At 40.3% G+C, this 21,971-nt stretch overlaps 3 protein-coding genes across 5 annotated transcripts; 2 read left to right on the forward strand and 1 right to left on the reverse strand.

Annotated features, from left to right (window-relative positions):
• Positions 1-3,188: 3,188 nt before the first annotated feature.
• On the forward strand, positions 3,189-13,567 carry ddi2 (DNA-damage inducible protein 2). 2 transcript variants are annotated; one of them, XM_013273268.3, is made up of 10 exons: positions 3,189-3,325; positions 3,480-3,651; positions 5,290-5,419; positions 5,591-5,857; positions 5,943-6,069; positions 6,245-6,372; positions 7,056-7,184; positions 7,564-7,667; positions 7,873-8,065; positions 10,976-13,567. In XM_013273268.3, the coding sequence occupies exons 2-10, from the start codon at positions 3,514-3,516 to the stop codon at positions 12,472-12,474; spliced, it is 2,715 nt and encodes a 904-aa protein (XP_013128722.1). In that variant the 5' UTR covers positions 3,189-3,325; positions 3,480-3,513; the 3' UTR covers positions 12,475-13,567. The 2 variants fall into 2 exon arrangements, with proteins under 2 accessions (XP_013128722.1, XP_025763008.1); XM_025907223.1 differs by lacking the exon at positions 3,189-3,325 and adding an exon at positions 10,570-10,618 and having other exon boundaries at positions 3,514-3,651; positions 10,976-11,069.
• Positions 13,568-14,008: 441 nt separating this feature from the next.
• si:ch73-15b2.5 (rho guanine nucleotide exchange factor 19) lies at positions 14,009-18,814 on the forward strand. Its single transcript, XM_005453514.4, has 12 exons — positions 14,009-14,340; positions 14,621-14,791; positions 14,868-14,932; positions 15,049-15,323; positions 16,744-16,904; positions 16,993-17,145; positions 17,228-17,357; positions 17,436-17,510; positions 17,739-17,831; positions 17,918-18,066; positions 18,223-18,387; positions 18,477-18,814. Exons 1-12 carry the CDS (start codon positions 14,210-14,212, stop codon positions 18,520-18,522), a joined length of 1,614 nt encoding a protein of 537 aa, XP_005453571.1. The 5' UTR covers positions 14,009-14,209; the 3' UTR covers positions 18,523-18,814.
• A 124-nt stretch (positions 18,815-18,938) lies between these two features.
• cplane2 (ciliogenesis and planar polarity effector 2) lies at positions 18,939-21,621 on the reverse strand. Of its 2 annotated transcripts, none has more exons than XM_003448392.4 (5): positions 21,259-21,621; positions 20,030-20,182; positions 19,746-19,870; positions 19,508-19,647; positions 18,939-19,310 (listed from the first exon to the last, which is right to left on the reverse strand). In XM_003448392.4, exons 1-5 carry the CDS (start codon positions 21,368-21,370, stop codon positions 19,088-19,090), a joined length of 753 nt encoding a protein of 250 aa, XP_003448440.1. In that variant the 5' UTR covers positions 21,371-21,621; the 3' UTR covers positions 18,939-19,087. The 2 variants fall into 2 exon arrangements, with proteins under 2 accessions (XP_003448440.1, XP_005453570.1); XM_005453513.4 differs by lacking the exon at positions 21,259-21,621 and adding an exon at positions 20,684-20,820.
• Between the last annotated feature and the right edge of the window lie 350 nt (positions 21,622-21,971).

Raw genomic sequence — 21,971 nt, forward strand, 5'->3', positions numbered from 1 at the left:
GGTTTCTGGGTCGTTGACCCAGTATTCTTAGTTCATGTTCACTGTTTATATTCTGTCTGTTCCACTTCCTGTTTTATTGTGTTAACCTTGGTCCATGTGCATTATGTTCAGTCCTCTTCCCATTTATCATTAGTTCATTATGTTCAGCTGTGTACTCACCAGTTTCTAATCACTCCTCACTTAGCCTGTGTATTTATGTTCCTCAGTTCAACCAGTCCAGTGTCGTGTCATTGATGTTCTGGTGATGTTATGTTGTCGTTTACGCCTACGTTCAGTCAGTCAGCCAGCCAGCCAGCCAGCCATTCGGCCTTTCAGTCAGTCCTTCAGTCAGTCGTCCAGCCAGCCAGCCATTTCCTACCTCTGTTCTGTTTGTTCATTCCATCGGCAATAAATACCAACCTTCACCTACCTACCTGTGAGTCCAGCGTTTGGGTCCTCCTTCTCTCATCCACGACACAGATCCTGACACTCACGTGTCTATGTGAGTGCACGTGAGTGAGTGTGCATGTGGATGTGTGAGTATATCAGTTAAAACACTGTGGGTATGTGTCTCTTCCTAGGGGCCATAAATACCATCTCCCCTCCAGACCACAGTTATCAAGTTACAATATTGAGACCCCCACACAGGTATCCTCTGGGGAATTTCCACTCAGCATTAACTCCTCTTTGTCTTACTTTCACAGTTCAACTGGGGAGGGTCTCCTAAGATCTACTCCTAAGTTCATGACACAGTCAGGCCTTTATTTATATCCAGGGCAGTGTCAGTGTCTCTACCATAATTCTACATTCTATCTTAACACATTTCTAAACTCTAAAGCAAACTAAACATTCCTACATGTCTAAACTCTAAAATAAGCTAAACATTTCTACATTAAAAATGAAGGCCATGAAAGCCATTTTCTTTTTCTCCTTTTCATTGGCTGTTCCACATCTAACCAGCCCATATAAGCTTCTGCACCTTTGGTTGCACCAAGCAGATCACGCCTCTGCACCAGAATGTGCAGAACAAGTGTTTTTTTCTTGCAATAGAGGCAACATTTGCCTGGAATTAGATACAGGATAGATGTGGTTAGAAAAGCCTTTTATGTACTGTGGGTGTGCAAAGAAGAAAAACTCAAAATGAAAAAAAACCCGAAGGAAACTGACACCACAGTAAAGGCATGAACTTTTGATAAAAAGCGTGCTCCACAGAAGCAATTTTATTTAATGTTGTGCATTACCGTGGCAACTCCTACTTTACTCCAGTCATTTTTTCCCTTTCCATCCAAAAAAAGTCTAAACTCTTCCGCCATACAGCAAGTCCTCATAACCGGTTTCATATCACTGCTTCTCCTGTCAGTACTTCTATAGTAACTGTGTTGAAACTCAGTGGCTATTATTCATTATTAATTCATATTCATATTTAAAATAAATTAAATGCATTTTTTCCCTTTCACAGTTTGTGCAGTACCAGAAATGAATTCTCTTTAGTATCTTTTGGCTTAACCCCATTTTACCTGTTTTGAAACTATTTCCTTCCTGTTTTACTAACCTTAAATTCTTTACAACTTTGCATGTAACCCTCAAACAACCATGAAATGTGGTGGTTCACATAAAAAATCAACCATGAGAACCACATAATATTCTACATGTACACGTACACATTTTTTTTACTGTTTATTAGTATATTTTTTTCCCCCTGGTTGATACTAAATAATTTTTTGGTGGAGAAAGAAAGTACACAAAGCATTTTTAAATGTCTACAGGACCTATGCACATTCAGATGGTGTAAAATAAAATAGAGAGAAATAAAGGACAAGTTGTGTCCTGTATATAGTGGACCTAAGTTATCTTTAAGCACATTGTTTGTGTAAACAAATTTAGGACAAAATCTAGTCATAAGTATTCACTTTTATTTCTGTCTTATTGTCAGAGACAGGTAAGGCCTATAAAAATGAGAAATTTAACATATATAATATTGCATTTTATTTTCAAAACAGTAAAACTTCAGAACTGCTGATGAAGCTTTAGATACTAGCTTTAGAAGTGAATGAATGAAATGAATGATAAAACACTTTCATTCTTGAGATTAGATCAGATTACTGATTTAATGTACATGTAACAGAAACACAATATAATACACTACATTACAATAGAGCAGCTGAGTAACTGCACTTGGGTGTATTTGTACATGTGGAACATATGCCTGTAGTGCGAAAGTGACTGTTGTTGTCATGCTGATCAGTCAGTCAGTTCTCCCTTGACTGAAAACAGCTTCAATGCTACATTGAAGCTGTTTTCAAATCTCCTTGTTAATGATGAGGTGGACCTGACGACAGCATCTTAGTGGGTGGGAAGTGTCCTAGATGATCCTGGCTGCTCTGCTGAGGCAGTGAGAGCTGAAAGGCTCTTCCAAAGAGGCAAGTTTTTTTAGTTTGTTTGTTTTCTGGGCAGAGTTTACGATCCTCCAAAGGGCTTTCCTGTTCACGTCTGAGTTGCTGGCGTACCACACACTTTTGATGAAGCTGCTGGAAAAACATGGCAGCAGCTTCTCCTCATAACTCAGGAATTAGAGTCTCTGATGTGCCTTTTTGACTGCTGCTGCTCCAATACGTATACTCACAAACTTAAAGACAATAATAATAGTAATAAGATTATAAGAAAAAATAAGATAATAAGAAAGTCACATGGGAAACTGTCATAATAATAATTATTATTATTATTATAACAATTATTATTATTATCATTACTATTATTATTATCATCATCATCACAGGGTAAAATATTGTGTTATTTAAAGTGTTATTTGTTGTTTTTCTTACAAATAAAAATAGTGCAGGTTACAATAAATAAACAACACAGTTAAAATAAAAGTGCCGTGGACACTTACACTGTAAGACAGTGTAATACAGGGACTACTCACGTTTACGAATAAAACACCATATTTCTGTCATTTTCTTAAGGATGTAGGATTGTACATACAATCAATATCAGACTCCACCAACAAAAAGGCTCTCAAAACAATATATATGTGTGAATTTTTGCGTGTATTCATTTTTTATTTTTTTTTTACCTCTGGTTTTGTGTGTTCAAGTTCTGTTCTTTTGTATTCTTCATCTGTCTGTGTGTTGTATACTCATTGTTTGTCCAATAAAGTTCATTAAAAAAAATACAGAGACCACTCACGACCGCGGATGCAAGCTGCCGTCAAAACGACAGAAGAAGAAGAAGAATTACGCACGACCGTAAATTCTGTATTGCGACATGCCGGAAAACGGGTTGAATGAGATGCAATACTTGTTTGGCTCTTGTTAAAAGAGAAACTGTGACATCAGGCGTCTTACCAGTAAGTGCAAAGCAGTCACTCTCTTTTCATGTAACTACTTTCGCTTTTGACGCAATTTCTACAGAAAGTCAGCTTAATTAAGAGGGGGGAAATCCACAAATTAATTGGGGTTCCCTGTGAGAAAGTACACCACACTAAACGCATTCTATTGCAGCGGACTTGTCCACAGATCCTGCCCCAAAAAAGCGATGCTGGTCACCGTTTTCTGCGCGCCGAGGGATCGCCCAGAAACTACCTTCGCCCTCGATGTGTCCCCAGAGCTGGAACTGAGAGACTTCGTAGCACTTTGTGAGCTGGAATCAGGAATCCCAGCAGGGGAAATCCAGGCAAGACCCGTGCTACATGTAGCAACGGAGCTAACGTAGCTAGCAGCTAAGCTAGCTAGCTGGGTTGCTAGCATGAATCGGACTTTTGCTGTTTTGATGGACGAAGTGTTACGAAACCTGCGTTGTTATCCACAACAGACATGTTTCCAGAATTATGTATCCCACGTCTAAAGTGTGTGTGGCCTTAACCTAAGCAAAAGTGAGCACACTGGCAAACTAAGGAAGCTAATAGTTGTCCGGGTAATTAATGGTTGGAGAAGATTAATTCAGGGTGAAGGTTAGTGAGTTTTGTACGCCTGGTAGCCCGAGATATAAGGCTAACGTTATCTGGGCTGAAGGAAGAACCCCAAACTATTGATAACTTCCATATATTTTACTGCGTGACGAGCTTCGGGTTTCAGCACGCTATAAAGGGGATAATAGAGTTAGTGCAGCAGTGGTATACAGTAATAACGCGAAAAGTAAAACTACTCGCCAGAGCCTTTAATTCTGGCAGATTTAGAAAGTTTTAAACACATTTAATAGATGCATCCGTATTTTATGTTAGATTGGAAGAAAAATAGACTCTAAACTTGACTGTAGATCAAACAGTTAAATGCAAAGTGAAAAATAATATAAAATTTAAGAAGTAATATTTATAGTAATGAAAATAAGTGTTTGTTTCAGGCCTGAATCAGTTTCTTCTGCTGGCTTCAAAATATATATAACATTTCGTTTACACACTTTGGTCTGCACAAAGTGTTTGTGGGTAAACTGGAAACAGAAAGTGAGGATGAGGAATAGGGTCGTTCCTTGTTAGCTCAATGGATACAAATAGATAAAACAACAGAAACATGTTGTGGTGTCTGGGGTAGAGATGGCACGATATCACTTTTTTATGTCCGATACCGATACGTAATATCAGATCGGTCCATCTCTAGTCTGGGGAATATCACACTGAAGTTGGGTGAAAATGTGTGTTTTCACATTTAAGCTTTAGTGGTTGGTATTGAAAATTTAATCAGCTGCTGTCTTGTTCTGGTTTCCATTCTAAAAATGATTAGATTTCAGTGGAATTTCCAGGCTAAATAAAAGTGGCAGTAGTAATAATAATATTATTTGTGACTATTTATCTGATTTGGAGGTTTTTTTTGTGATTTCTATATGAGGAGTTGGAAATAAAATATCAGTACCTGCAAAATTGTGGTTTTGACATGCCTCCAAAATATTTTAGGGACTTCAAACATACATCATTTGTTTTGAGCTATACTCATAGAGCCATACTACCATAATAGAAAAACATTCCTAACTTCATCCATTGAAACATTTTTCCCCATTTTGTCAAAACAATTGTACCAGAAATTTTATGTATGCATGTTGACACTATAAACAACATCTGCCACCACTATTTAATTAATTGAGTATATCAATTTATCAACAGAACAGACAGGCCAAACAATACTGTAGCATGGGCATGCACTAGGAAAAAAACAAAAGAAAAGAAAAATAAGCTATTGAAACAGATAAGAATCAAGAGAAATCTTTACACGTTATTCAAGTATGACCACCCATTTCTGCGTCAAATAAAATGTGAGCAAGAACTTGTGAATCTTATGCATGTTGATTTCATCTTATTTAGTGTTCTTTATTTTTGTACAGATCACATATGTTGAACAGCCCCTAAAAGACCTCACTCGTGCCTTGGGGACATACGGTGTAAAGGATGGAGACGTGGTGGTTCTCCGGCAAGCTGACAGAAGGCCACCAGCGGCTCAGCCCTCCTTCCCAGGTGATACACATGAAAACTAATAAACAAATGTCGTTTATGTATGTATTTTAATCAGGGAAATGTTTAATCTGAATCTTATTGATGTTGGATGAGTTACGAGAGACGTGACATAATAATAATGTCGTTATGCAGTACGCTAATCTTCTACCCTTTACCCTTTCTTTTATTTAGGTCTGCCCCGTATTGACTTTCGTTCCATCACAGTCCCAGGCACCTCTTCTTCAGCCAATCAACGTGGTGCCGTACGACCACAGCAACCGGCTCCACCGCAGCGTGCCGCACAGCCTTCCACGCCAATGGCCTTTCGCGGGCCCTCTCCTCAGGGGCTGGACGACCCCGCCTTACTTCAACAGATGCTTTTATCGAATCCACACGAGCTATCGCTCCTCAAGGAGAGAAACCCGCCGCTCGCTGAGGCCCTGCTGAGCGGAGACTTAGGTGAACTAAAACAGAGTAATGGGTGTGCTTGTCGTCTTTTAATTCACAATGAATCGGCCATGTTAGCGTAATTGTGTTTCCTTAGAGCGTTTCACCAAAGTGCTGCTGGAGCAACAGCAGGATCGAGCCAAGAGGGAGCAGGAGAGAATCAGACTTTTGACTGCTGATCCTTTTGATTTGGAAGCCCAAGCAAAGATTGAAGAGGACATCAGGTAGGAAAAGACCTGAAAACTTTCAACATTAATCACTTAGAGACATTCACAACACATAATAATCCCCATCCTATGAGGCACAGCTTCACTTTCAACTGCCACTCGCATGTTTTGGTTTAATATTTATGAATTGTTTGTGATTTTTCTTTTACACTTACTGTTGAATTTATTTCAGGCAGCACAATGTGGAAGAAAACATGACCATAGCAATGGAGGAGGCCCCAGAAAGCTTTGGACAGGTGGTTATGCTGTACATTAACTGCAAAGTCAATGGCCACCCTGTGAAAGCTTTTGTTGACTCAGGTAATGAACATTAAATCCTGATACGAACAGTAGTGGGGCTGCACAATAAAATTACATTAAAAAAAAAATTAAAAGATTTTTGTTTTTATTTTTCTCCAATGTGAAAAAAATGCCAAATGATTTAAATTTGCTCTCTTTGAAAGGAATAAATCACATTATTTTGGGGGTGGTTTTTCAGGCATCAGTTAGAAAATATAAATTCTTTAACAATCTTAATGATATCCTACTGGTTTTAAAGTATCGTCAATCTTGCTTCATACTCTGAGGGTGAGGCTTTTTAATACCCCAAACGCCTCGCTGTCTGTGGCATCAGAGGGAGATGTGCCACTTAAAGGCGGAGGCTCGAGGCAGGACTGTATGAAAACAAACAAAATACCAGCCTAATACTTATCAGAGTGTGTGGGATTCTGTTTGTTTCTCACAGTCATTAAGGAAGTGTCTCGTGGTGCTGTTGTAGAGACTCCTCACCCAGTCTGGGTAGCAGTCTTGTCGGGCGGAGACAGGACTGTTATAGCAGCTTTCAGGTTTTTATAGGTGTGGATAGATTTAGGTGTGGAAAATAGGGTTGCAACCATGCAATATAGGCTGACAAATACAGGTGTGTAGTTGTGGTTTACATATGAGGTATCTTTAAACACATTTTGGTTTTAGTCTTCATTGATTTTTTTTTTTTCCACTTTTAGGAGCCCAGATGACCATCATGAGCCAAGCATGCGCAGAGCGCTGCAACATTATGCGACTGGTGGACAGACGCTGGGCCGGGATCGCCAAAGGAGTGGGCACGCAGAAGATCATTGGCAGAGTTCATTTGGGTTTGTGTCAAAAGTGTTTCTAGTATGAACAGTTTTACTTTTTATGCAAAACAGTCACAGACAGCATTTTGAGATGGCCAAGATCAGAACAATTACTGATTTACCTGCAGTCATATTTATGGTTTAAAATTAGTGTTTTCAGATGGTAATTTCATACTGAGATAACTCAATAGCACTAGTTTTATAATGTAATTAATCTACTTGACTTTCTAAAGTTATCCTCAATTTAGTTATTAGTAATACCTTTGCACAGAGAGAGGAAATGTTTGCCTGACTACCTTACTATGCCTTCTAATGCATCCAAATTTAAGTCTCTTCATCACATTTTCAGTGTGCTGATTCGTTTTTTTTCTTCCTTTTTTTGTTCATCAAAATCCAGCTCAGGTCCAGATAGAGGGAGACTTCCTTCCTTGTTCTTTCTCCATTTTAGAAGACCAGCCTATGGATATGCTGCTTGGCCTGGATATGTTGAAGAGACACCAGGTGTGAGCTCCTTTTATCTGAGCAGTGGTGTTTTCATGTGAAACGGGGAGCATGGGAGTTTTTGCCCTCGTGCACCAGTTTTTATTTAGTTACCTTCTTATTTTTGTCAGAAAAGAAATGTCGCTGACAAAAATGATTAGTCAACGACATTAACAGTGGAAAGTTTAGAAAAGCTTAGGATGATACATTTCTGTTTTTCTTGCAGTGTTCGATCGACCTGAAGAAGAGCGTCCTCCTGATCGGCACTACAGGCACAGAAACTCGCTTTCTGTCTGAGGCGGAGCTGCCAGAGTGTGCCCGACTAGCGTACGGCACAGAGGGGCGTGAAGATGCCCGCCCAGAGGAGCTGGCTGACAGAGAACTGGCAGAGGCGCTTCAGAGGTCCATACAGGAAAGCGGTAAGAAACCGTTTATGTGTGCACTTCAGGCTGTTTCTCATTGAGCTTTTTTCCAGCTCAGTTGGAACTACATTTGCATGTGCCACTTAAAGCTTCTTACTCTCAACTCCATTTATGCAGTCATCTAAATTCTCAGTCACATGATCACTTCATGTCATCACCTCAGCAAGTTAAATGTACCTCGGTATAAGACGACAAGAGGCAGTCAGGCAAATGAGAGCACATTTAAAACAGAAATAAGCTTTTTAGGCTTAAAACAAAACAAACTGATGAATGAAACAAAATGATTCAAACTATATATACATATATTTACCATTTATAAAGTTCACCATCCTTACTGTCCATACCGGGTCTATTGTGATCTAAAAATACCTCTTCAGATTAAGTTTTAGCGAATCATGTCCCTGAAAGTGCTTCCTCTTATAGTGAGTTCATATATGACAACTAAGATTTGTCTGATTATGATGTAGACTCCAGTGCAGATGGATATGAGGAGTGTGAGAACAGAACTTGAAACCTCCTACGCAGACAAACGGAAAAAAACATGTTGTGCCAACAGAAACGTAGGTGGGGATTTATATGAACGAGAATCTATCACAGACCAAGAAATAATAGATTCATAAACAGGATTAAATGTTGCCTTATCATCTCGTTATTGTTTAAAATCTCCAACAACATCTGTGTCTAACTAAAAGTTTTAAAAAGAGTCCTCTAATTGTGAAATAAAATCCATTTAATATACATATAAGAAAAGGTTTAGAGGAAATAGTGCCAGTAATAAACTGTATCAATTAAAAGACAGTTCAGTTTAATGGGGATTTCGCAACATAGCGTGCTTCGCTGGTGTGTGGACAATGGCCTAAAATGCCTGCAGTGTTGACATAACTAATAATAAAAGCAATCGCTCCCATTGAATTTGTACAGTTACTTAACTTCACTATGACAAAATGTTAGCATGGGAAACATCAGTTATGGTTAATGGTGGCTTGTTGGTCCCCTGTCGTCTCACTTTGTGGACAGTGTGAATTTGTCAACCACTTTAATGCTTGCCGTTGGTCTAGCAACAGACCCGTTTTACAAGCGCTCTTTTAAATTACCATAACTCTCTTACTGTTTGAGCTAGACACAAAATTCAAAGGGTTTTGGAAAGAAGAGAATATGAGCTTTGATTCGGTGTATCACAGTAGCACAAAGCATTCACAAGGTAGGCCTGTCTGAACACAGACGGAGAAATCGGCTCTATCTAGATGAAGATATTACAGTACAGTAGGGCTGCCACGATTAGTCGACTAGTCACGATTACGTCGACTATTAAAATCGTCGACGACTAATTTAATAGTCGACGCGTCGTTTGAAGCTTTGTAAGATCCCAAAAGACGCAGGAATAAGTAGTAGTATTTAAGAGTGTAATAACGGACTGAAACAGAAGATGGCAGCACTGCATGTACAAGGATGCCAGCTGCCGTTAAACCCCGAAGAAGAAGAAACTGTGTTCCAGAATTCATAGCGCGGCCCAGCGCAGTTGTCAACAATGGCGGCAGCTAGTTAGTTTTAATATTACAATTATTATTCTTTCTGGGTCACAAAATAAACGTTTAACATATTTTCAGGTGTACATTTTACGTCCAATGGATGCATGATCTGATTAGTCGACTAATCGCAAAAATAATCGGTGACTAGTCGACTATCAAAATAATCGTTTGTGGCAGCCCTACAGTACAGTAACTCCTTAACTGTGTTGAGCTAGAGAGAAAATTTAAATGGTTCCTGAAAGATGAGAATTGTTTTGTAATTTCACAATAGTCCAGGCGACATGTCTGATAGTTGTGTGATAAAAGGTTAAACTGTTCATCTTTAGCTATTCCAGCACCAAATAAATACTTTGGCATCACTATAGTGAAGTTTCTCCTTTAGGGTGTTGTAAGTTAGTGGATTATTACATGACAACATTTCTTGCCCAGCAACTTTTCTAATGTATAAACAGGTTCTTTTAAGAAAATATTGAAATATAAGAGTTTAATTTATTGGAATTACATCATTTTTTGACATCGCTCACTCCTACTTTAGAAAGTTACCAACACAGATACATTGTCAGTGGAAAGTGGCGCTTTTCCACCCATACAGGACTCTTCAGTTTCCCCTTAATACTCACATTATTATTTGTGCAAGAGGCCCATTAAGTCTTTGTTGTTGTTTCCAGTGATGCCCAGCAATGACTGGAGGTTATTAATGGACTTGAGTCAGGAGAGACAGTTTACTCAGCCCACAGTTTTAACTGCTGAATAACCCTTTAAATTGACGTTTAGTGACGGGGATGTACGCTGCAACCTCTTTGTCAGGACCTAGACCCGAGAATTTTTAAATTTATTTATTTATTTTTGGATGACACTTTTCACATCTGTGTGTGAAAAGGCCGATAGTTTGGTGCATGCCCTGTGTGTGACTGCTAACTTTCTCCGTCCCTTTGCATGATGTGTGTGGTGTGTGCCCTAACCCCTGAGCAGGACAGCACTGATGCATTTGGAGACAGCTGGAGAGGGCCCTACCAACCAGGTACTGCAAAATTCACAAGTCCATTGCCAGTGCTAAGTCCATTGCTATTTGTTTTTTTTATTTTGCTGTTATTTTGCTGCTGGGTCAGGTAATCAGTGTTGTACCTTTGTTGCTATTTACTGATGCATTTATTGTGATTATTTATATTTGATTGAATTAGAATAGGAAATGTATTCATTATAATTAATATTAATGAATAATGAATAAAGTATGTTAGTATAGAATGCATTGAAAAATTTCGGTAAGAAACTATGTATTTGTGTTTGGTTCTAAAGCTATTAAATTGACATTGTTCAAGTTACTATCCCACACTGGGGTTCACAGTTTAATTCCTAGGCATATTTTCTCTTATGATAGACACTGCAGATGGACAAACTACCTCACCGCAGCCCCAACCATTTTCATTACCCAAAACCTTAGGCCAAACATCGTCAGCCACCTCCCCTTCCCAAAGCCTCTCCTCTGATCAACCCCAGAACCCAACCCTGGATCGCTCTCAGTCTGCCCCTGCCGCCATGCAGCAGACCTCAGCACCAGGGCAGTGCCAGGATCGACCTGGCTTCCAGGAGCTTCCTCAGCCTTCATCCCCAGCAGAGGATGGAGCTTCTATACCTCACCATATCCACCCTGACCCTTTGCCTCTCCATAGCAACTCCGAGGTGCCCCCTCTAAGCAGTCCCTCAACAGATGTTGTGCGTTCGTGTACCCCTCCTGCAGACATGAACTCCGTATCCCAGGATCCAGGGGGAGAGCTACAGCCTGGAGCCATAAAGGGGGATGCTGAATCAGATGAGGTGGAGAACAGCTCCATGCTTCCCCATTCGGAGGAACTTTCCCCCATTCAGCCCATGGAGCAGGAGGTGACAGAGTGTGATACTGCTGTTACAACGGAAGTCGGTCCCAGGGAACCTGACTCAATTGAAATGGAGTCTCCCACTGCTTCTGACAGTGTGGTGTGCTCTGAGAGGGACCAGCCTGATGGAGAGCACTGCTCCAGCTCTGAAAGCATCCCCTCGTTGGCATCTGCCCTTAGGGAGCTCCATGAGCTGCTGGTATCCAACAACTGTGCTCAGTCACAAAATCGCAGCACCTCCTGCTCTCCTTCAAATCCATTCAGGCAGGACACAGACAACACGTCCCCCGAGCCGTGCACCTCAATCCCCGAAAATACCCAGCTTACCCCCTCTACTGCCATTACATCCGGTGCAGAACCAAGCGATGCCAAAGCCAACTATGCTGCTGCTGTGTCTGATGGGGAACCATCTAAGTGTCTTGAGCCCCACCACTCTGGCCAGGATGAACATCTGGGCGGTGATACAGCAGAGGCTGTGATTGGACAAGGACCACTAGAGTGTCCACATAGCTATGAGGAGAGGAGGGCAGACAGATGTGGGCAAGATGAGGTGAGTAACATCAGCTTTTCTCAGTCTGAGCCAGAGGTTCCTCTTGATCCCCCCGAGGATCTGGAGTTCAGGGAGCCTCCTGAGGGGCAGCATGGGAGAGGGGTCGCAGATGGACAAGCCTCTGGCACCAATACCCCAGACACCCTAGGCCTCCAAACTGAGCACACTTTCCTCAGCCCTATGTCAATGGCAGCGGACTCACCGGAGGAAGTTTCAAGCACCTTGTCCTCCTCAGTTCCTCCTCTGGCTCAGACTCCCCAGCCTTCATCTCCAGCCTCTCCTCTCCCTCCTCCACATCCCTTTATAGAACAGTTTCCAGCCGAGCACATCCAGAGAATCCAGGCAGCAGGCTTTTCTGCCAGGGAGGCTGCAGAGGCACTGGAACAAGCCCATGGGGTTGTGGAGCTAGCTCTGCTGGCACTTCTAGCCCGCAGTATCACTGTGCCCACCTAGACTCAAAACCAATCACGTGAGTCCCTGGCCTCCCAAATTAGCATCTGTCTTATTTGGAACCTTGTTACCAATCCAGATGTGTCAGTCCCCCTTTTTAGCAGGGACCACGTAAAAGCCACAGGGAAATGCTGTCTCTTGGTTTGTCGTACAGACTATCCGAGAAGGAACAGGACAACTGCTGATACTTTTCTGGCTAAAAAGAAATGTGAGGTGTGTTTGCATGCAGATGTTTTGGGTCCTCACCCACTTCATTGGTTTTTAGAGATTTGGTAACATAGAATGATTTTCTTCTCGTTTCATCGTCCAGCATTGATATATTATTAAATGCCCATTATTGATTACTGAACCATTAAACGTTATTGTAATTCCCCCTCTTTGACATGTCATAAAACTTCTCTTGTCTAATTTGTTAATCATCAATAAAAGAAAACAATCTCAGAGTGGAGTAGCATTACCTGCTACTCATACCACAGTAACTTTTGTTTGGTGAGCTTGAGATTGTTCAGCACAAATGTGGATATTTTAATGATTTTTTTTTTTTTTTTTTTTTGAATAAAACCTAATGCAACAACCCAATGATGGAAGAACTTTTGCAGTTAAGGAGGGTTGATCATTTTTGATCAAGTTTACAATTTCCATTGACGAGGGAAACCCAACATGTCAATGTTATCATCACTATAAAATAACAAGTGGGTTCGCCGAAGTACGATCATAAATGGGATTGATTGATTCAGTATGTTATTTACAGAAGGTATCTTGTACTGTATGTATCCACATTTTTCAACGCTTTGCCATGTCTAGATTACAAATCTGTTTGTAGCTCCCATTCAGGAAGTCTTTTATTTTGTGTAAGTTCTTCGTAGTGTGTGATCATGAGTTCAAACATCCATATTTTATTTTATAATCTGTTTAAAAAATTAAAAAATAAATAAAAAAAATGTAAGACATTTCATCAGTATGCCATCTATCGGGACTTTTAATGGCTTTATTTGAGTCATGTACATTATCCACAATGTTCAGGCAGATTGAATTATTTACTTTTATCTTGTATGGAATTTTAAATTGCAAATAAAATGAAACTAGTATTTGTAAAGACTTGTGTGGGTTTTAAGTCATTTTTTTTTTCAAACACATGTCAAGTATAGAAAATATGACTTTCATATCTTGCATTTAAAAAAGTATTCTCCATAATCTTAAATAAGCCATTTTTTAAATAGTCATCTTAAAGGATATGTGGTATCAAAATAATGATGTTGCCATGAGTTGGACTAATGTAAAATGTAAAAAAAAAAATAGCCCACTGCTCTTGTGTATGGAAGCTTGTTTGCACCACTGAAAAACATCCATAAGTTCAACCTACTAACTCAGACTTCTAAGAAAATAATGTGAAACTTTGAGTTACATTAAAATTTTGAGATAATAACCTCAAACTTTTGACTTACAGCTGTTTTTTGGGTTGGGTTTTTTTATTGTGGCAGAAACAAGCCTCCATAGGTTGTAAAAACCTGAAGGAGCATATAAAGAAACACACCTGCTTCTAGTTCTTTTTTGATTGCTGCTAAACGCTCAGACTGCAGGTAACTCAAACTGTGTAGTCTGATTGGCTGTGGGACACAGGAAGGATCCATCCACATCGGACAGGGTTTGGTAAAAGATCAGTTCCAGACTACAGCTGACACCCACAGTGAGAAAACCCATTACAAACATACACTAGAAGTCATCTACTGAGTAATTAATGTCTCAGTCACCAACCACAGAGGGGAGAGAGATGCTCTGTCAGGGCTTTTCTCTGGAAAGCAGCAGGGCAGAGCACACTGGAGGCCTTGATGGAGGCAGCGGGTCTTTAAACAAGCCTGAGAATTGCAGGTAAGGACCTCAGCCCCTAAAAGATGCCAATGGTTTTTAAAAACTTAAGGCTATAAACTACTTCATTATGACTAAATGCATCTCAATTTCAAATGCAGTGTAGTGAAGTATAGAGTCAAAATGAGTTTCCTGTTCAAATCTTTAAAGTTTTCATCATCTTAAGTTAAACTGATGCAATGGGGAACTGGCCCCACATGTGAGATTTTCTTTAACTTAAAATGAGTAAAAAAACAGGTGAGTCTTTTTATCCAGAACTATAAAATCTTTTATCCTATCATAGTTTTCCCTCAGATATATCTCCAGCTCTCAGATTGGTGGCTTTAAGGCGCACATGGGATTTGAAAAACAATCACTTCGCAGCGCCCAAATTGAAAATCTTCTTGCCACCTGGACTTCAGGAAGATAACTCAAACTCGTCCGCACAATGTGATCCAGATAAAAGCAAAGAAGGGTAAGATGAGGTGGGGATCTCTTAACTCTTAAAAATATTTATAGCTAACTGCATGTGGCCTTCTTAATAAATCCAGAGAAGAGAATGCGGTTGGGGAGGAATTGCGGAGTGAACGATTCCAGTCAAAGTACATTCATATTTGTAAGTTTAACCTTTCTTCTTAAGGGTATCATCATCACATTTAAATTTTAAAGCATAATTTTTGTAAAGCTGTGGGTTTTTTTTTGGGGGGGGGGTTTTCTCCTTTTGCTCTGCAGGCCCACTGTATCAGGATTACTGTCTGCAGACAATGAAAGATGATCTACACAGACTCAAAGACGGTTTGTTGTCTGAACTGATAACTCCCAAGTATCTGCAAAGCCTGCAGACACCGATGCCTCGTGCTGAAAGCCCTCAGCGAAGCACTCGTCATGCAACTCCTCGATCTCAGCCTATTAGGGTGACTCCATTTACACTCTGGCAAGACCTGGATGAGGTGAAGGCATCTGGTCTACTCAGCAGCTTGACAGCCAGAGAGATTCGCCTTCAAGAGGTGTGCAAAAATGTTAAAATAAAATTTTAAAAAAATTTAATGTAGACATGACATGATGCATTCAATTTAACTAAACTGGATGGTACATTATAATCACACTCATGAAGCAGAGCACAAGTGTTCACGCTCTTAGGATTTTTAATGAAGTTAAATATGCCTGCATCAAGTTTGTTCAATCGCAGCGTTTCAGTCTTTACCTGTATAGTGTATGTTTGACTGCAAATGTACAGTCCTGTAAAAAAGTAACTGATTAAGTAATTCCATTTGTGAAATCATGAATTGTGTTCACCACCCTTTTTGTGGAAACCTTAATTCAGTTTCATTGCCACACCTTAGACTTTATTACTGCCAGACCTGATGAATCGAGAAATTACTTAAAAACTGATTTACAGTGAAATAAGCTGAAAGAGCTCAAAAAGCAGCATGTCAGGCCACAAACTAAAGAAACCGACATCTGGAATGGATTACAAAGCCACTTCTAAGGGCTATGGGACTCCAGCAAATCACAGAGAGAGCCAATATCCATATATGGTAAAAACTTGGAGCAGTGGTGAACCTTCCCAGAAGTGGTCAACCTACCAAAATTACTCCAAGAACGCTTCAACTCCTCTAAGAGGCCACAAAAGAACCCAGAACATCTAAAGAACTGCGGGTTTCAATTGTCTCCTAAAAGGTCAATGTTCATGATTCAGCAATAAGAAAAAATGGGCAAAAATGGCATCCATGAAAGAATTCCAAGGCAAAAAAACACAGCTGATCCCCCAGAAAACACAAAGTCTCATCTCACATTTGCCAAAAACATTTCGATGATCCTCAAGGCTTTTGGGAAAATATCCTCTGGCAAAATGAGACAAAACCTGAACTTTTTAATTTGGGCATCTTCTGGAATAATTCCAAATTCATGAATTCTGAATTCACCCAGAAAATCCTGAAGGAGAATGTCCAGCCATCAGTTCCTGAAGCTCAAGTGCACTTAGATTAGAAAGAAAGAAGCATCAAATAAAGGTATGAAGTGGCGTAGTCAAAGTCGGGGCTTAAATCAGATTGAGATGCTTTGCAGTGACCTTAAACAGGCCACTCAAACTGGAAAACCAGAGTGGGCTCAATTAATCCACAGCAATGGTTAAGAAAAATTACCAGGAAATTAAAATGAGGGGAACTGCAAAAAGAGGTCCTCTTATAGGTATATTTTGGATTTTTAGGCAATTCCTTTCAGTTCATTTGAGTGCTTAAAAAAATATTGTGCTGATATCAGGATTTAATTGTACGGCAACAGGAGCTGCTCTTTCTGGTTTTCATGGAATTTGTTGACATGGTTGGTGTTTTGAAACACTGACTTGTACCTCCTTTGTAGATAAAGCTGTCTAAATTTTGTGTGACTGCCAGTAACCCCCCACCACCTCATTTTCTTCCTCTAAAGACCATGTTCGAGCTCATCGGCTCAGAAGCATCTTACCTAAGGAGCCTCGGCGTGGCCGTAAATCACTTTTATAAGTCACAGGAACTGAAGCAGACTCTGTCTCAAACAGAACATCACATTTTGTTTTCCAAAATTCAACACGTGATGGTGGCCAGTGAAAAGTGAGAGCTCCACACGTAGCACCTTGTTGTATATATGGGCAGGTCGTACTGATGTTTTAACTTAGTTGGGCTCCTGGTGTCTTTTTAGGTTTCTTACGGATTTGGAAAGCCGACTGGGAGAGAACGTGTTGATCTCTCAAGTTGGCGACGTCGTCCTCCAGCACTGCAAACATTTCCAGACTCTCTATGTGCCGTATGTGACGAATATGATGTACCAAGAGGCCCTTATCAATGAAAAGCAGTAAGTGTACGCTGTATTTCAGAATACAAATACATTCTCAACACCCCGCAATGCAAGCTCTGTCAAATGTTCCCTTTTCAAGGCAGCACAACAGAATTTTTCTGTATACCCTGAAGAAACTCGAGAGTGACCCAGTGTGTCAAAGGAAGACCCTCAAGTCCTTCCTCATCCTTCCATTCCAGAGAATTACTCGCATTAAGCTTCTGCTGGAGGTAAACTTCTGATGGGATTTGAACTGTTAAATAGATTTTTGCTCCATTAGCTAAAGTTTCTGTTTTCTTTCATTTCAGAGCATCCTGAAACTGACTGAGCCAGACTCTGACTCGGTTTCAAACCTCAAAAGAGCAATAGACGCCGTTCATGAGGTAATACTTCTCAAATCTGTACACTCATGCCAATACAGGAGCGAGAAAAGGATTCACTTTCCATTTTCTGTTACTTTATACTTAAACATGATAAAGATTTTTTTCTGCTTACCAATCTGAATGCAGTTTTTACTTGCAACAGAATTTCTGTACTTCAGTATTGACAGCTTTTTTATTTAAGTGAAAAATCTGCCTAATTCTTCTACAACTGCACTACTCTGACCCCAGATAGTGACAGAGTGTGACAAGGGGGTCCGAAAAATGAAACAGATTGAAGAGCTGGTCTGCCTCGAAATGCTGCTGGATTTTGGAAAAGTTAAGGTGATGACACAAATTTCTTAATAGACTACATACTGATCTTCTTTAACCTGCAGCAGTAATAGAGTGCGTCTCCTTCATCCATCCAGTCAGTTCCTCTGGTCACAAGCAAGCGTTTCCTGGTGCACCACGGAGCTCTGAAACAGCTGAACAAGGAGAGCACTTATAACTTAAGAATGTCATTCGTCGGCGTCTACCTCCACCTCTTCAATGACCTTTTGATCGTCTCTATGAAAAAGTATTTGACAAGCAATCCTAGCAATCAAACTATTTAGTCTCTGTACAGTCCAAGCTGCTGCAAGTCAACAAAAAATAGGATGTTTATGATCCACATTGGAAATGTGCTCCTAATCTTACCTTTTTTTTTTTTTTTTTTTTCCCTCATCCCTTTCAGAGATGAGCGCTTTAAAGTGAAGGATCATGCTCAATTCCCAGAACACGTGAGCGTTCAGCCTGTGAAGGCTGAAGTCCTGGGTCTGCCCTCATACTCCTTCCTGCTACATCTCTCTAAAACTCAAACAGGACCTCCAACTGCAATGATAATTGCTACAGACACAAGGCAAGAGTGGATGCAAGTCCTTACTGTAAGTGCTTACATCCACTGTTGGAGTCCCCCTCACCATCTGATGACCTTCTTTTAAATTACAGGTCGGAGAAAGAAGCATGGATGAAGGCGCTGTCATCAAGACACTGACCTTTCAGCAGCTTTTAGATTTTAAAGATGAAACTTGGCTACATGTAACTGACAACTGAAACGATGTTAACTTGTTCACTTTAAGGTTCATCAGTGGTTCAGTCTACACTTTGCACTGTTCTTGGTGAAGATGCACTCAGTGTGCTTTGTGTTCAAATGTCCACTAACCTCACGATGAGGTAGATCATCGCTACAGACGCTTTTTTTGTTTCTGACTTGCTTTAAAATAGCAATTAATTTTTAAGCAGTGTACTGTTTACTTTATAATTAATAATAAAATAGTCTAATTCACTTTCTGGAGTACAAGTGTGTAACACGACAATCAGACAAAATATTTAATATGCTCACCATGCCATACTGGCATTTTATATCCTCTCACCAAAAGATGTTTTGAGGTGATATTAATAATCCAAAACTTTTTCTTTTCAGATTTTTTATTTTTTTGTATTACTTTTTTAGAATACATAATTTGGAGCCAAGTAGTATAGGGTAATGTAGTATCATCATCTCAACATGAGCCCCATTCAGAGGTGAGCACCCTCATCTCTGGTTCAGTCCAGGCTGGTTAAAGCAGAGTCACTGTCTCCTGCTGAGAATGGTGGCTGGCTGAGCCAGCTGTAATGCAGTCCTGATGCCATAGGTTTTCTGCAAGGCAGTTGAGGAGTGAGGCTACGTCGCCCAGCCCGTCTGTGACCTCCCCGCCTGTACGCTGCACCGGGATACCCCATGTCTCCTGGAAGTCCCTTATATCTCTCTCTGCCACATCACAGTGCATGAAAAGGTCGAATCTGAAGAAAACATTAAGGATATGTTTATGTAATGAGTGTGTTTGTGCCACAGACTCGTCTTAGTGGTTTTTTTTGTTTTTTTGGCACTTCAAAGTTGCGCCTCCTGGTCTTGTAGAACCGCAGATGATCCCATAGAAAAGTGGATGATTACTTCTGATTGCCGTTTCCAACTATTTGTAAGGAAGATAAAAGGATACTTGGTGCCAACCACCATTTTCACAACACGCCTGACAGATGGCTCGGACCATTTGGCGAGCTGATTTGGCAGATCATCGAATGATGTCCTGTCTGTGAAGGAGAATAGTAAGAGGACCGCATCCACTTGCTCCTTACAGGACTGGAAGATAGAAAGGAGATCACACAAAACACAGGAATCAGATTTTTTTTTCCACATCTAGAATAATTGTTTTAGTCTTTGCTTTATCTCATTCATACTGGAAGCAAATGGTCAAATCTGCGTAAGGCGTTCTCTCCACAGTCCCACAGCTGAAAACGGAAGAAAAGCACTCTGCTGCTTTCTTTTAGCTTCACTGGCCAATACACCACTGTTGTCTCAATGCCTTAAGCAACAAAAGATGACAAGAGAGAATATTAGTGACATTGTCAACCTCTTAACTTTTTGAAACTTTGTAAACTACTTTTAAAAAGAGGCTCACACTTAGTTCTACATAATCTAGTTAAAAATCTGTGTTTTTACACCAGCAGTGTGAATGGCTTACCTGTGGTTTCATGGTGCATGCTGGGAATATTCATGCCTGCAAGACGTGCAGCAAGAGCAGTTTTCCCAACTCCGCTCTTACCAGAGATGAAGATCTTATAATGAACTGTGTCCACAGCTACATGTGGAGGCATCACTGGAGACTCCAAAAGGCCTGAAAAACACATTTTAAAAGGACCACTGAAAGAAACTGCACACCTGAGTCAGGATAATAGAATAGGATATAGGTTAATAGAATTTGTCTTTAAAAGCACCCTATTAACATCCAGTGAGTGACCGTGGAGGAAAGTCCAGCACTTTTGGTCATCTCTGGACATCAAGAAGTTCTTTCAAAGCAAACCAGAGGGTGGAGCATGTCCCCGACTACTTGTGCTACTTGTGGCCATATTTTGGCATCTCCATCACAAGTGACCCAGGAAGAATAGCAATGCTGCAGCTAATGGGGATCTTAGTAAAGTAAACTAAAGATGCCACTATGGCATCATTCTCTCCTGTTTATCTCCTTGCGTGTCATAAATCCATGATTTAAAATGCTGCCATGTCTTCTTAGCACACCCCAAGTGTTTCTTGTAATCTGCAAACATCATAATCCACAGTCTGTCCATCACCACTGCAAACAAGAAGAGGCCCAGAGATGATGTAATCCCAGCCCCACCTTAAGGCTTGTGGCTGTCTCTGTCCTCATAGGTACCCATACTGTCCATAGTTCATATTTCACACAGTCACACTGGTGCCTACTCAGCAGTGTATGCATAAAACCGCCAATTTGCCACAGCTGATTGTTCACCGAGAAATGGTGCAGCTAAAAATATCGTCCCCAATATGTTCTGATCCAAATTTTACAGCCTCGTGGGTTTGTTTTAATCTATTTATAAATTATTCTGGATTTTCCTCCTTCACAAGCAACAACAAATGGGGAGTTTGTAATTCATAAAAACCCTTATAATGTTGAGGTTTGAAATAAGAAATGCACATTTATTCCCTAGCTGCTACTTATGGCTGATTTCCAGTGGAACACAGACGCTGCCTACAAAGGGTTTTGCATCTGTCTGATGAGTGGCTGCACCTTAAGTAGTCTCAGTCGCAATAAATCAGCTGCAAGAAGAATTTGTGGTATTTCTGAATACTTTTACTTTTTTTTTTCTTTACATGAGTGCGTAAGGTCCTCTGGGGGAGAAAAAAAGAAATAACTGTCGTAATTTGGAACCATATCTATTTAACTGACATTACCAAAGTTCCTGCGTCTCTTCTTGTGGAGGATTTTGCTGAAATACTCTTTACTGTCTTTATATCGATGCCAGTCTGCGACTACGACTGATCCTGGAGGAGGAAACGTTGCCATGTCGGGTACAAAGCTACAGCATCACACAGAGCTCGGGTTTGTCGCTTAAAAAGGCCAAAAGTCGGTTCCCGTCTGGGGCAGAGGGTATTTTTTAAACGTTGTCTTGTTACAGACTTGAACTGCAGTAATAAAACATTTAAAGCATCCACATCAATCACAAAAACCCGTAAAGATAAATTATAACAACCGCTGTCGGCAAAATGTAAAAACTTCCGTAAACTAAAGCGTCCCTTGACAACCTATGTCGTCACTTCCCTCAAATTTTTGGTGTTGCCTTCAGGTTTACTCGTAAATACTCGTTACTACTGCCACTTTTTATTTGCTTTATTGCGTTGTAGATTAAATAATTCAAAGTAGTTTTTCGTTGGATATTTTACAGTTGATATTTTTTAATATGATAAAGGTACTTACTCTTATTTGCATTTATTTCAACAACTATATGTGTCGGTATATTTCCTTCCCATTTGAAAGTGAATGTCACATTCTAAAAAAACTTTCCCCCAGTGCTTTCCCCGGACACTTGAGGTCGCTAAACTCCATCGAACTCTATTTGTAAGTCAGTGTTGAGGTTACAGCAGGTAAAATACAACGGAGCAATGAA

This window comes from Oreochromis niloticus, linkage group LG5, assembly GCF_001858045.2.
Source record: "Oreochromis niloticus isolate F11D_XX linkage group LG5, O_niloticus_UMD_NMBU, whole genome shotgun sequence".
Taxonomy (NCBI): Eukaryota; Metazoa; Chordata; class Actinopteri; order Cichliformes; family Cichlidae; genus Oreochromis; species Oreochromis niloticus.

What these genes read in the sequence shown, in the direction of transcription:
- ddi2 (XM_013273268.3), top strand. Translation starts at nt 3,514, where the DNA reads ATGCTGGTCACCGTTTTCTGCGCGCCGAGGGATCGCCCAGAAACTACC. An exon ending in TCCCAGCAGGGGAAATCCAG is followed by an intron (nt 3,652 to 5,289) that starts GCAAGACCCGTG and finishes ATTTTTGTACAG; the next exon opens with ATCACATATGTTGAACAGCC. An exon ending in CCTGCTGAGCGGAGACTTAG is followed by an intron (nt 5,858 to 5,942) that starts GTGAACTAAAAC and finishes GTGTTTCCTTAG; the next exon opens with AGCGTTTCACCAAAGTGCTG.
- si:ch73-15b2.5 (XM_005453514.4), top strand. Translation starts at nt 14,210, where the DNA reads ATGTCTCAGTCACCAACCACAGAGGGGAGAGAGATGCTCTGTCAGGGC. An exon ending in CAATAGACGCCGTTCATGAG is followed by an intron (nt 17,511 to 17,738) that starts GTAATACTTCTC and finishes CTCTGACCCCAG; the next exon opens with ATAGTGACAGAGTGTGACAA. An exon ending in TGGATTTTGGAAAAGTTAAG is followed by an intron (nt 17,832 to 17,917) that starts GTGATGACACAA and finishes TCATCCATCCAG; the next exon opens with TCAGTTCCTCTGGTCACAAG.
- cplane2 (XM_003448392.4), bottom strand. Translation starts at nt 21,370, where the DNA reads ATGGCAACGTTTCCTCCTCCAGGATCAGTCGTAGTCGCAGACTGGCAT. An exon ending in GAAGAGACGCAGGAACTTTG is followed by an intron (nt 20,183 to 21,258) that starts GTAATGTCAGTT and finishes TGTGTTTTTCAG; the next exon opens with GCCTTTTGGAGTCTCCAGTG. An exon ending in GATTTGACCATTTGCTTCCA is followed by an intron (nt 19,648 to 19,745) that starts GTATGAATGAGA and finishes TCTATCTTCCAG; the next exon opens with TCCTGTAAGGAGCAAGTGGA.